Raw genomic sequence first — 13,926 nt, 5'->3', positions numbered from 1 at the left:
ATAGAAAGTTTTTTTAAAACCACTTTGTGAATCCTATCTCACTGGAATGTTACAATAACTCTGGAAATTGAGTAATATGATGGTTGACATTTCATAAAAAAGAACAGCTCAGAGGACAAACTGTTCATGGGAAATAACATAGCTAAAATCTGGCAAGGTTAGGACTACAATCAGACTACATCTTCTCTGTAAGTATTGATGTAGTTACATAATTTCCAGTGTAAAAGATTTAGGGCGTTCAATTGTCAGAAATACAGATTTTTTTAGACAGCAAATTTGCAAAGCAAAGGTAGGCACCAAGCCCTCTGTTCTCCCATAACTTACGGTAGACCTGCAGGTGGTAGTATTTGGTGATGGTGTCGGTGTTTGTATTAATATCTGCTTTGTAGTCTCCTGCATCTTCCATCCTCAGATTGCTAAGGACCAGGTCATAGTTTTGACCTATGAGATTTATTCGTCCATAATAATTTTTGTGAGTTGGGGTAACTGTTCCTGAATCTCCTGGGTTTATGAAAGCAACAGATGTTTTAGAATTCCAAGAAATGCTGATAACTTGCAGCGACTTTTCGATATTTGAAGGGAAAATAACTGATTCTCCTAGAATCCCGTTCACCAGGAGCACGTCTGTGTGTCTTCCAGCTGCTTCTGGCCCTGAGGACATAAATAGAAAACTGTAACTATAACTGTCTCTGGTTTGGAGTTCCTTGTCTTCCCAGTCTTGAATGTCCCTGGGTTCCTTCCCCTGTCTTGAGAATGTCTCCCTTTTTTTTTCTCTGTATTCTACTTTAAGTATATTTAATATTTTATGCCAACTAAATTTTCTAAGGAATCCCCATCCAAAAACCAAACATTTCAGTAAATTTCTAGGGATTTATTTTATAAAAATATGTTTACTTAGACATACAGATTTTGAAAGCTAGAAGGCATCCAAGAGACAAAGACTACAAACGTCCATGAGTTCTGAGATATCAAACATATTCCTTTCCCATGATCCTATTACCAAGTAGCTGAAAAGCTCAGGAAAAGACCCTGGACTTTCTGGGCTGATGGACTCTTGGGTTACTGCTTTTACTATGGTGTTTGCAAAAGCAAGTTGTATTTTTGCCTCTATTCTTGGAAGCTATATGCAGAGAGTGAGTGCTTTTTGGAGGCTCTGGAGAAACTGTTCTCCAAGATGATGATTTTTAGGGGGATCTTTTTTGTTCATGTCTATATCCCCAGTCACTAGAAGAGTACCTGACACACGTGGTTGCTCAGTAAATGTTGGAGTGAATTAAACACTGAGTATTGTCTGGATTATCTCAGAACAACTTGTGAAGTATGTGAAGTTCATTTCTTCATCCATCCACTTATAATTGAATGCATGTATTTATTTATTAAGGGTCAGTTTTGTTCCCAATACTATGATAGATTTTTATTTATTTAATTTGTGCTATAGATGTTTGTTGAGCATCTGTTCCTTTAAGTATGATGCAAGGAGCTAAGGATACAACTGAGTGTAAAAACAGATACGGTCTGATGAACTTACAGTTAAAAGAAGACACCAATGTTGATAAGGTAACCACACAGACAAAAGGACAAATACAAAATGTGCAAGTAGCCATGTCCTTTGAAAGAGAGTAGCAAGAGGCTTAATCAGCCCTCAGAATCCAGGAACATTTTCTAGTGAAAGGTGACAGATGAGTACTCTTAAAATGTATCATGGGAAAAATGGAAGGATTATCTTCTTGTTCTCCTCTATATCACCTTGTAAAAATAAGTTGATTGAGTATATGGTTGTAAAATGAGAGGCAATATAATTTTAAAATATTCTCTTTCTCCTCCTTCTTTGTTATGATGTTATTCTCATTGACATTTCTTTAGTGAGCAATAGCGTTTGGTACCAGTATGGATGACACTCAAGTATTCACTAACCAATGAGACACAGACACTAACCAATCAGAAAGGGTGTCAACTGTCAACAGCTATTCTGTGGGCTATTCTGACATGTTGGCTATATTAAGCCCTGAAGGCCAGAACATGTTTTCCACATAAGGAGGTTTAGGCTGACCGTGACATGTATGCAAGGCTTAGCATACAGAGAGCGAGAATAAAGGCCATTGAATATACAAGTCACTTCAAAGTTGTCACAAAAAATGAAGAGACTTGTTAACCTGATGGTGCTGGCTCACTCAGTTACCCTCGCCATCCTCCTCCTGCAGAAGGCCCAGGACTGCTGATAAAACCTTTTTCCTTTTTGATCAATGGAAACTTTCCCTTTGAAGGAATAACCCAGGCAGGAGCTGATGACTTAGTTGGGGTGGGCAAGCTAAGGAGGAGATGTTGCAGGGTTCTGAGGGAGAGGGATGAGAGAGGAAAAGCAGGGACACTTACCCAAACATTTATTAAGTGCTAATTATATGTTAGATGCTATGGTAGGGCCACAGAGACAAATAGGACATCACTGTAGCTCTGAGGAACTCAGAGGCCCAAAACTAAGACAAATGTGTATATAAGAAATAATACAATGATAATTGTACAATAATACCATGGAAAGTGCAATAGGAACAAACCACTGAGAAGACAGAAAGTTAGGCTAATGCTACCTTTGGTGGTAGCAGTCATGGTTTATAAAAATCCTTAAGCATTAGCTGTTCCCAGACAAACTGTCCTAGTGGGCAGCTGAGGTTTGACAGAGAGCACTTGCAGTGTCCTGGCCTACATTCTTAATGTCCCAATATGGCTGGGGGAGCTGTGCAGTTGCACAGAGCCTGAGCTTAGTAAGATCCAGAACTTGATTTATTGCAGATATGACACCTCAAAATTCTTAATACTTTTTAAAGAAAGGGGCTTACATTTTCATTTTGCACTGAGTACTGCAAATTTTATAGCCAGTCCTAGTTCCAGATCTTCCATGTCTGAAGGCAGTTTTGAAATAAGGTCCTAGTGCCTAATTGTCATACTTTCTGGATTTAAGTTAAGCATGAGAAGATAAATAGTATACGAGACTGGCAATTCTGGTAGATTCTCTCACCAAACCCTGGAAGTGTGAAAGCAGCTTGCTAACTGCTCTTATTATTGGAGCAATTGTGCAACAGAAGTAGTTGGTGTGTGGTACAGTTTTAAAAGAATGTCTCTTCCTTAGTCATTCAGGAAGTGATGCTGTGCTATCACAGGGCAATCAGGCAGTGGGAGCGGGGGTGAGATAAAGCTGGTGAAGTCCTGCTGCTGTAGTACTGCTGGTGTTGATGACAACCCCGAGCTTGCTGAGAAAAGACAAAGGGTTTGTGCAGGCATGAGCTAAAGATTCTGTCACCTTCAAACCCTTCTACTATGCTGCCAGAGAGACAGCAGTAAACCCACAGCATGTAGTGGAAAGATGTGGGTGCTATACTGGGTACCTACTTACAGATTGGGAAACCATAAAAAAGTACTAAATCTTCCTGAGTCTGTAACAGCTGTGACATTGGCCCTTCTATGGAGCAATGTAATATGATGAGTATTTATCAAGGCAAAATAGATGTTAGTTATTGGGGGTCAGTAGTGATCAATTGGTGTGAGGTATCTATAGGTCATCCCTATTATGGCCTTGGTGATGCCAGGAACTATATTGGAGCCCTATATATGTCATTTAAATGGGTTAATTCAAGTAAATCCCAGGGGAATGGTATCAGGTACTATTTTTGGGGGGAGGGGCAATACTGAGGTTTTGAACTCAGGACCTTGTGTTTGCTAGGCAGGCACTCTACCACTTGAGTCATGCCTCCAGCACTTTTTTGCTTTAGTTATTTTTTTGGATAGGGTCTTGAATTTTTGCCCAAGGCTGGCCTCAGACTATGATCCTCCCACTTATAGCCTCTTGCATAACTGGAATTACATGCATGTATCATCACACCCAATTTATTTGTTGAGATGAGGTCTGACTAACTTATTGCCTGGGCTGGCCTTGATCTGAGATCTTCCTAAGTAGCTGGGATTACAGAGTTAGCTGAAATGCCTTGCTCACTCTTGGTGGACTTCATTTTGCTCTGCTCTTAAAACACCTCAGGTTTTTAAAGAAAGAATCTTCTTATCAATCAGCTATGTTTGTTTTTCTAGGTGCTAAAGAACTGAAACATTATATGATCCCTGGAGGGAACCTTAGGAGAATCCAATTTTAGAGAGAACTTACGGCAGAAAAATGTCTTGGGGAGGGCTGTAGTTCAGTGGCAGAACACTTACCTATCCATGCACAAGGCTCTGGATTAGATTCCCAGCACTGAATGCCTGCATGTGCACAATGCACACACGTGCACGCACGCACATGTGCACACACACATGCATACACATACAAGCACAAATGTTTTGAGAACTTATGCAATGTATTATACTAAGTTCCCCTGTCTTTTGGGGGAATTTAATATCTGAGGGAAATAAAACACATGGAAACATCAACTCTCTTTTGTAACATGAGGTGGTAAATTATAAACTCAAGTGAACGGTATAGAAGGTAATTTCAGTAGGAATTCAAAGAAAACAGAGATCACTTTGAGCTGTAGTGGTTAAAAAACTGAGAAAGAGTGACATTTGAGGAGGATCTTGAATAGCAAATAGAATTTTGCTAGATGGAAGGGAAAGGAAAGGAATCTCAGGCCCTCGAGTTCTGAATTAAAGCTTAGAAGCAGAACTCTTGATATCAGTTGGATGAGTATAGAGTTGTATGAGAGCGTAGGGAAAGATAAAGCTGGAGATACTAGGTTTAGATTTGGGATAGCCTTGGATTTGGGATCTATCCCATAGGCAGAGAAAGCCTATTCAAGCTTTTGAGCATAAAGATTAAAATAGTGTTTTAGGGTTGTTTTAATGTAGTAATGACACATAGAAAGAATAAGGGGAAAGAGAAGTTGAGCCCAAGAGGCCAGTTAGGCTATTGTGCCCATCTGGGCATGAGGCAGGGGGTGGTAATGGGCATGGAAAGGAAGGTCTGGGTTTGAGAGATAGTAAAAAGAAAGGCAGGAAATAATTCTATTAGATTCAATTCAATTGCTCAACAGTGTATCTGGAGTTTCTATTTGTGTGGGAAAAAAGAATAGAAAACTGATAGAATTTCTGCTGCACAGAAGGGAAAAGGGAAAGATCAGTTTGGTGTTAGAAATTTTGAGCTTAAGATGACAGTGAGCCATCTAAATAAGCAGTTTGAGGTTTGGAAGATAGAAAGAATGGTTTTCAACTATTGCTGGGGTGAGAAAGAGCTTCGGCATATTCTGCTAGTTGTTTTCTAATATTTTGTCTCTCCTTTGTCTTAGTGATAGAATTCCTAAGTTTTGGAAGAGCACATAGATCCCCAGAATAAAAACTACATTGCCTTTCTGCTAGCTAAGTGTGGTCATGTCACCAACTTCAAGCCAACAGGATGAAAGTAGAAGTATAGTAAATCTTCAGTGTCTTTAATAATTTGCTCTCTGCATCTCTTCCCTTCTTCTTTTAGGTTGGAATGTCATGATATCTGGATCTCAGACAGATGTTAGGGATCAAAAAAAGCCAACTATTGAGGATGGTGGAGCAGAAAGATAGAAGTCTGGGTCCCTGATGACTTTATGAGCTATTCTATCAACTGTGAGCTGCTAACTTGGACTTTATTCATGAGCAAGAAATAAACTTCTTTCTTCTATAAGCCATTTTTGCTTTATTACCTTTGTTATTTATTGTCAAACTGAAATTCAAGTAACTTAGAAATTACTTATAGATAAGGGGTGATTAAAAGAAAGGAGGGTCATTCAGGAAAAGGAAGGCTGAGGTTTAAGACTGAACCTTGTGAGCCCTCACGTTTATAAAAAGGAATCTATCTATCTATCTATCTATCTATCTATCTATCTATCTATCCAACCAAATAAACCAAGTGGCAAGAGTAATACTAACAGTGGACAATATCATGGAACACGAAAGAGTCTCAAGAAGGGTATTGTCAGCGATGTCTAATGGCTTAGTGTGTTCAGGTTGGATGAAGAAAACGGCTCCTGTATTTGTGTGTTAAGAGGATATTGATGGCCTTTAAGTCTGCAGAGCAGTATGATAATTCAACTGGAGGCCAAAGTATAGAAGGTCAAGGACAGGGTAGTTGGTAAAGACGAGGAGAAGCTCAACAGTGAAAGAGAGGTGATAAAATAGAGCAGTAGCTGGAGGGTGAAGCAAACTATTTTATTTGATTTTGTTTCAAAATGGAAGATATTGGTGGAGGAGAACAGAAAGATTTCCCTGATAGGACTGCTCTAGGTTAAGAACTCCTCCCCATGGGCTCTCTGGAGCTCTGCTTCTCTCTCATCGTGCTTGCTACTTTCTGTGGTAGTCATACATACATGAGTCTGGGTTCTAGACACTGAATGAGCTGAGTCTGAGAACTTTGTCAACACATCTCCAGTATCAAGTACAGTATACAATACACAGGCTATTAATGCTTGTCACAAAACAATAGTTAGAAGGAATATGGCAGCAGAAGTTAACTATTTTCAATCAAAGTAGGATCCTGCCTTCATCTGAAATAGAAGAGCAAAGGGAAAGTGTGAGTGAGGGGCAAGTGTATTTAGAGGTATTTTTAGAATTCTGGTATATTTGAATGTGGCAGTATTATCTTGAGCAAATTATTGAAATTCACTGATCCTTAGGTCCTCATCTCTAAAATGTGCATAACTATTAAGTAATTTATGAAGTTTAGAAATGCAGAACAATGCCTGGCACATATAGAGGGTAGTTTCTATTATTATTTTCATTAAAAAAATAATTGTGAAATGATCCTATCAGTCAACCAAAGACTGATGAAGAGGATCAAATGGTTGTTGAGTAACCTCGGGAGCCCAGTGAAGAAGAAAGAGGTGACTCGCATTTTTAATTTCTGCTTACAGGAGTTATTTTCCATATGCCAGGTCACAGATGGGAAGGGTGAAAGGAAGGCATTACCCTCAGAGGAGAAGCAAGAACAAGAAAAGAATGAACCTATGGGTGTACGCTTAGATGGTGTATTATTCTTTCCATTTCTATGACAAAACACCTGACATAAACAAATTACAGAAGGAAAGATTTACTTTGGCTCATAGTTTCAGAGGTTTTAATCTATGGTCATTTGGCTCCATTGTTGTAGCCCTGAGGTGAGGGCGAACATCATGTGAAGGTCAGAGCTGTTCCCCTCATGGTGGCCAGGAAGCAGAGACAGCAGAAGAGGTCAGGGACAAAATACACCTTTTTTAGGGCACACCTCCCAGTGATCTACTTCCACCAACTAGGCCTTACCTCCTAGTTTCCTCTACCTCCCAATAGCTATCAAATTATGGATCTGTTAATAGAGCTAACCTCCACTGATAAGGTTAGAGACTGCTATTCAATCACTTCCCCAAAGCCCATTGGCTTAACATGTGAGCCTTCTGGGGGACATTTCATTCCCAAATCATAACAGATGGTAGAGTCTGTTTACTGTGATCCTTAGATAGCTCTGATAAAGAGGGAACCTGAAACCCAATAATCAAAATGATACCAGCTTGGACAGAGAGCACTGGTGGGTAGAGTGTCCTTTGAAGATAGACTTCCCCTGTTGGTTTGGGCTAGGGTACTTTTCCTGACTCAATACATCTTTCTGTGTATGAGATGATGACCTCTTTTTCCTTGGATGACCTGCCCCAGGTACATGGGTGGGCTTTACAAATGTAAAGTAGCTGCCAAAATCCACTGACTAGAAGGAGACAATAGGATTGTAAGAAAAAGATGTTTGAAAACAAACAAACAAATAAAAAAGAATCAGAAACTTCATCTAGGTAGGAAAGTTTGATGGAGTAGGAGGCCTTTAAGCAGATAGAAGAAAATTCTGCATTAGGCAAGAAAAACTAAAGTGTTGGGTGAATCCCAAAGTGATTTTGAAATATCAATTGTTGATGACAACAGAAAATGCATTTAGTCCTAAAATCTTGTAAGTTTCCTTACAAGATTCTATTAAAAACAAAGACACTGCGGTCTTGGGGATTAGGGAGCTCCCTGGTCTTCTTTCAAGCACTTTACCATCATCTAGGCCATGCCTCAATTGGTCCTTCTTTCCTTCTCTCATTCCAGCCACATGGGCCAGGGTAACATTGTTTCAAACCTTCTGCACTTGTTCTTCTCTTTCTTTCCTCCTACACTCTTTCCAGCACTCCCTCACCTTGTTTAGGTCTCTGCTCTAATGTCATCTTTTCAGAAAGAGCTTCTTGATCACCATGATTAAAACAGCACTTTCTGTTGCCTTGCCTTGCTTTACTTTTTCTTCAGGACAGTCATCACTATTGCATACTATTTATTGTCTTCCCACCTTCCCCCCAATACAACCCTCCTATAATGTAATTACCAAGAATGCAGTCTTCTGTCACTATTGTGTCCCCAATAAATAACGGATGGTTATTAAGTGTTCATGGAAAAAATGAATGAGCAATGAATACTTTTTTCTACAGATCCAATTACTCTTTATTCGGAAATTAAAAACAAAGCAAAGCAAAACAAAAACAAGCAACAACAAACAACAAGAAAAACCAAGGCAGAAAAACCCAGAGTTAGGACCAGAGAGAGAATTCCTCACTAGTAGTGTTGGGTCTTGGTATGAAGCGCCAAGGGTTTAAACTAATCATAAGAAAAAGCAGCTGGCTAACTAACTTCTTTCTAGTTAAATATTCTATATTGTTCATAAAGATAATTTGTATATATTTATAGAATAGAGACCCACAATAAAGTTAGTAAAAGTGTCTTGAACCAGAAACATGTTCTAGTCAAGAGTCTATTGCTGACTAGCTAAATCTCCACGTATGTCACTTATCTGCCAAGATTAGGGTCCTGACTAGTAAATAAAATCAAACAAAGCTGTCCTGTCACTTTAAGGCATTAAGAGGATTAGGTGACATGAGAGTTCTTTCAAGTGTGTTTACAAATGGAGAAGAGTCTAGAGATCCTCAAAGAGTCTTGCTTTGAGGAGAATTCCCTGCCTGTCCCAGATGAGGTGCCATGATTTATTGATTAAGAACTTGACTACCTGGGCATGAATCCCCACCAGCCCTGGGGAAAGCTAGTGACCTCTCTGTGCCTTATTTTTAAAATGAAGACATAATAACACTGACCTCATAGAAGTGTTACAAGGGTTGAATGAGTTAATATTTGTAATAAACCTCCTAGAACAGTGCATGGAATATCCTGACCATTACATGTATTTGTTATATAAAACAAACAAGCATTGTTGCAGAGACTAAGCACCCTAAACAACCCTGAAGGAAAAAAGAAAGGTTAGGGTATTGGTGAGATGTCTATGAGCAAGAAGGAGACTAGGTAACATTGCACTGTTGCTTAGCAGTCACTGCCACCCTCTTGCTTCTTCAGGATCCTTCAAATAAGCATTTATTGTTCTTTTTATGGCAGTAGATAAACTTTCTCTTTTTCTCTCAATCCACTGCCTCCCAAAATCAACAGTGGGCTTGGAAGTTCCCTCCATATTACAGGTCTGAGAGAGTGGCCAGGGACAGCTTGACCATGTGGCACCCAAAAAAGTCAGTAATAACTGGTCAAAAAAGTCAAGAGATATTGAGGACAAAGAGGAAGTAAAGGGCTGGGCAGCAGAAATTCTGTATCATCCTCCATAATGATGGAAAGTCTTTGGTCAGAAGGTTGTAAGAAAAAGGAACCTACCATCCCCATATAATAGTATGCTATTTTCCTCTGAGATGCTTACTTTATACCGTCTTTGTTAAGATTTGGGTTAATTTGAACCAGTTTCTTCAAAAATAAACAAATAAAGCCCCACACACATTCACACACAAATCTCAAAACATGGGACAATGGCCATCCATTGCTTTATCACTGCTCACCATAACAGCATGTACTTGAGCGTTGAGTAGAACAAAGGGAATGTGTGCACTTAGACAGGTCTACCAACATCAGCCTCCCAACTGATTGCTCATTTCTCATTTTTTTTTTCTGGTTCCACATTGATGAGTTTAGTGAGCCCCAAACTTTTAGAATCATTTTTCTCCAAGGTCCAAGAAAAGAGATGTTTGATTCAAGAACACTCGAGTAGCCTGAATGATCCGGCACTGACCATTGGACCCTTATTGTGAAGGTACTCCAGCACCTTGTTGGTTACCATATCAATCTCCAGGGCTGCTTCAGAAGCTCTAGCTGACAAAATGGGCCTCTATTCCTTTCTACTGGAGTCTTTTTGTCACTGGGACACATCATCCAGCCTAATTTGGAAAATGAGTTTCTGAGCAGATGTTCTAATATCTCATTTTCCCCATACATAGTATGTTTCCATTTCTATAACTGAGCTTCTGCTATTGAGCCCTTTCTGAGTATCTGTGCTGGTTATCTGCTCAAATATATGTTTAGAAATAAGGCCTTGTCTTCATTTTGAAGGGTCCTCTCTATAAGAACTTTAGATCAGTGTTAGCTTGGTTCTTGTCAGCACTTTTCCATAGGCCTGCATCCTGCCTCTGACCACCCCATATGATGGTTGGAGTCTTGTTATCCTTGGACAGATATTCAGGTGGGTCTTTCACTTCTTAGGCATTTAAGTTTCTGCTGGAATGCCCCATGATGTGCTGTACACCCATTAGAACATTAAGACCATGTTGATGTTGAGTTACTTGTTTTGAAGAAGCTAATTCAAGTCAACCCAAATCATACTAAAATGAATCATTCTTAAATAGTGACTGGAGAGATGGCTGTTTACTCAGATACTTGGCCTTGCTGGCTTGCCTAAATTTCTGTTATTGCTAAGGGCCTGCTCACCAACTCACTCCCTCTGCAGTGCAGGTAGAGACTGGTGCAGAATTTACCTGAACAATCCTAACTTTCTAAAAATCAATAAAACATCATTCTTCTCTGACAAATGCCCAAATCTGATGACAATCCATAGTGGGGCCAGAATTTTGCTCTACTTCAGCATCAAAGTAGGTGGAGGCAGCATGATTAATTCTAAGGAAACTAACTGAATCCTACTTTTTGGCTAAATGAAGGTCATTTACATTGACTTTCTATGTATCAATGTTTTCATCTGTAAATGGGTGCATTAATAGTATCTATCTCATAGGGTATTGTGAAGATTAAACAAAATAATAATTATAGACTATTTAGAGTAATGTCAGACATGTAGTGATCATTTCATACATGTTTAGTTATTACTATTATTGATGGAAGATAAGAGAAAGGAGTAAGGGTATTGGTTAAAGGAACAGATGCAAGAAATGGGAGGAGAAAAGGAAGAGTTTAAGGATTGTGTGAGAGAACATGTAGACGGAATGAGGGAGAGCAAAACTAGTGACTTTTCTGTCTTCTGCTCCTGCAGATAGGCTACATGGAAAGACAGGGTCACAGTGCTCCCACAGTCATGATGAGAAAATCAAGATCACAGCATAAGACTGGAATCTCGATTCTTTGAGAAAACTTTTCCAACATGAATCAGTCATGAGCTCACACTCTCCCACTTCACTCATGTGAGTGACTTCGTGGAAAAATGGGAATTTCTGCCTTCATAGCTTCTCAGCTGCTTCAACTGCTCTGAATTCTGAGGAAGTACATCATGTTGACTTCTCCACTCAATACTGAATATAAGGGATCAGCTCTGCCAGGAATACCAGTAGGAGGAATTTAGGGTAGATTTTGCACTCAGGAAGTGTTTGGGAAATAATCACTAAGAAGCAAATACATCCATTCAGTAAAGATGATTGGTATGCTGAAGTATTTATGGCTTTATAAAAATAAGCCCCAATTCTTTATTTATGGGTTCCTGACAAAATGTATACCTCACTCTTAGTTTTGTTTTTTCAGACCCCCAACAACCCATATCTAAGCTCAAACTTGTGTCACCTGTTTGCCTGCCCATGTTTCTTTGGGCCATCTCAAACAGAGGCAACCTCCCCGACCCATGATCTCTGTGCAACGAGGCCAAGGCCCTTCCTAATAAAGCACGAAAAGTAAGTGCGAAAACAACATAGCATTAGTAAATATTTGTTAATCACCTACTAGATTCAGGTAGTATGCCAAGTGTTATATGTAAATTGTCATTTTCACTCTCAAAAATCATCCTATTGTATTCATAATGTCTCCCATTTTGAAGTAACAAACCACACAGCTAGCTTAAACAACTTCCCTAGGATCACAAAGCTCATAGGAGAATGATTTACTAGCTGATTCCACAACTTAAATTTCAGTTTCAGTAAATGAGAGAAGTATATCTTAGAGCTGTTATCTTAGTGTCAATGCTCCCTTTGAGGAGCATTAAGGATTTGCAAACTTAATGAATGAGGGGGTCAGATAGAGCAAAAAGAGCCTTAAGTTTGGAATTAGAAGAATCAATGTGAGTTTCCAGCTCTACCAATTTCAGGTACTGGAATTTTCTGTCTCCATGCTAGAGTGCCCAGCAGAGGCTACAAAACGTTGGCCTGCCTAGTGGTATCCATCTCCTTGAAGCTCAAATGAAAGGATCCACAGTCTTAAGTGTTCAAGGGAACCAGAGAGATCACAGTGCATTCATTCTACCTTTTCAGAAACTCCTAACCCACTAGCTTCCCTAAGGCTAGGAGTTGGCTAGTGCATATTTAAAGCTAGTAAGAGATACTAGAAGTAGATTTAGATATTCCAAGCATAGTCAATTTTTATATGAAGAAACCAATTGTTTGCATTTAAGATAATAATATGTTCAATGACAAAGCTAATGTTACCTAGTTGTTTTGTACAAATAATAACCATATTTATTTTGTCCTCTGTAGTTTACTATTAAGCCGTTGGGTAAGAAAAAACAGGACTTTTAATTCAAGTTCTCAACTTCTCTTTTTGAGATTTATTTGTTAAAAATGTATAATCATTGTTTTCCCCATTTCCTTTAGAGTTTTGGAGAATAAAACAGAGTAACAATTTTGAAAATGAAAAGAACTGGCAAAGATGGTATTTTCACAATGATAATAAGGGGTCACACATCATTCTAACCTGATAGAACAATAAAATACAATTAGGAAGGTCATTTACTCTTAAAAACTACAGAATACATTCTAATACCAAAAAGAAATTGCTTTTAATTCATTCAAGGTTTTGGATGAGCTATCCTTTTGCTGGGTTTTATGGGTGAGTCTACCAAGTGCTGACTCTTCTGAAAAGAGGTTTTTTCCTCAGACCTTTGGAGACAGCACAGATAAAATTCAGAAACATTGACTCTAAAGCTGAGAAAGACGTAAGTTTGAATCTTAAGTCCTTTCTCTACCTGTTCGATGCCTTTTGAGTACAATATATACTTAGACCCAGTGTGTTCTGTTGAAAACACATCAAAGGGACACATCATGTCTTCCTTATGAGCAATTTCTAAATTTTTTTGGAAAAGTAGGAAGGTGTTTAGGAAGGATCAGAACTCACAGGTTTGCAGGCAAAGAAATAAGATCGACAGGTGGTGCCCAGCCATCTTCTTCTGGGGTCTAATCTTGTGTACAATGGCACTCCTCTAGCAGAGTCGGTTTCACTTGAGCTTTCTTGCTTCTTTTTATAGCCACTTCTAAGAAAGGAAGTGTGAGTTAGCTGATTTAGGAAGTATTGGTCTGTGTGTTACTTGCTAGTATTTTCCAGTTATATAGCATAAAGGGCCTAGAATTAATTAATTATTCATTCAATTAATATTCATTGAGCACCTGCTGTGTGCCAGAAACTAAAGCAAAAAAGTAATTGCACATCCTTCATGGAGTTTATACTCTCTCTGGGGGGATCGACAATCACATAAGAAATTCCAATAAGGTGTGATACATTTTGCAGCAGGGAGAAAGAAATACAGGGAACTCTGAGAGTGGAGGTATCTAATCCAGGCTTGGGGGAGTTGGAGAAGGCTTCCTGAAGGGAAGTGACAAGGAGCTGGAACAGATCTGCTGAGTAAGGTAGCATTATTAGGCAAAAGATGGTGGACTAAAAGAAAGAATGTCCTGACACATA

At 39.1% G+C, this 13,926-nt stretch overlaps 1 protein-coding gene across 6 annotated transcripts in view; it reads right to left on the bottom strand.

Annotated features, from left to right (window-relative positions):
* The window catches only part of Cd84 (CD84 molecule), a 29,025-nt gene extending 15,502 nt beyond the window's left edge, over window positions 1–13,523 (bottom strand). For 2 of the 6 annotated variants that reach the window (XM_074047724.1, XM_074047727.1), the window contains exons 1-2: window positions 13,363–13,512; window positions 325–651 (exon numbers count right to left, since the gene is read on the bottom strand). In XM_074047724.1, the coding sequence (XP_073903825.1) occupies window positions 325–651; window positions 13,363–13,408 (373 nt within the window). In that variant the 5' untranslated portion in view covers window positions 13,409–13,512. Of the gene's footprint in view, window positions 1–324; window positions 652–13,362 lie in introns of all 6 variants that reach the window. The other 4 variants (XM_074047726.1, XM_074047725.1, XM_074047728.1 and 1 more) reach the window with 4 other exon arrangements.
* Between the last annotated feature and the right edge of the window lie 403 nt (window positions 13,524–13,926).

The sequence above is a fragment of the Castor canadensis genome, chromosome 11, assembly GCF_047511655.1.
Source record: "Castor canadensis chromosome 11, mCasCan1.hap1v2, whole genome shotgun sequence".
NCBI classification, from domain to species: domain Eukaryota; kingdom Metazoa; phylum Chordata; class Mammalia; order Rodentia; family Castoridae; genus Castor; species Castor canadensis.
This window is presented reverse-complemented; position numbering and strand designations above follow the sequence as displayed.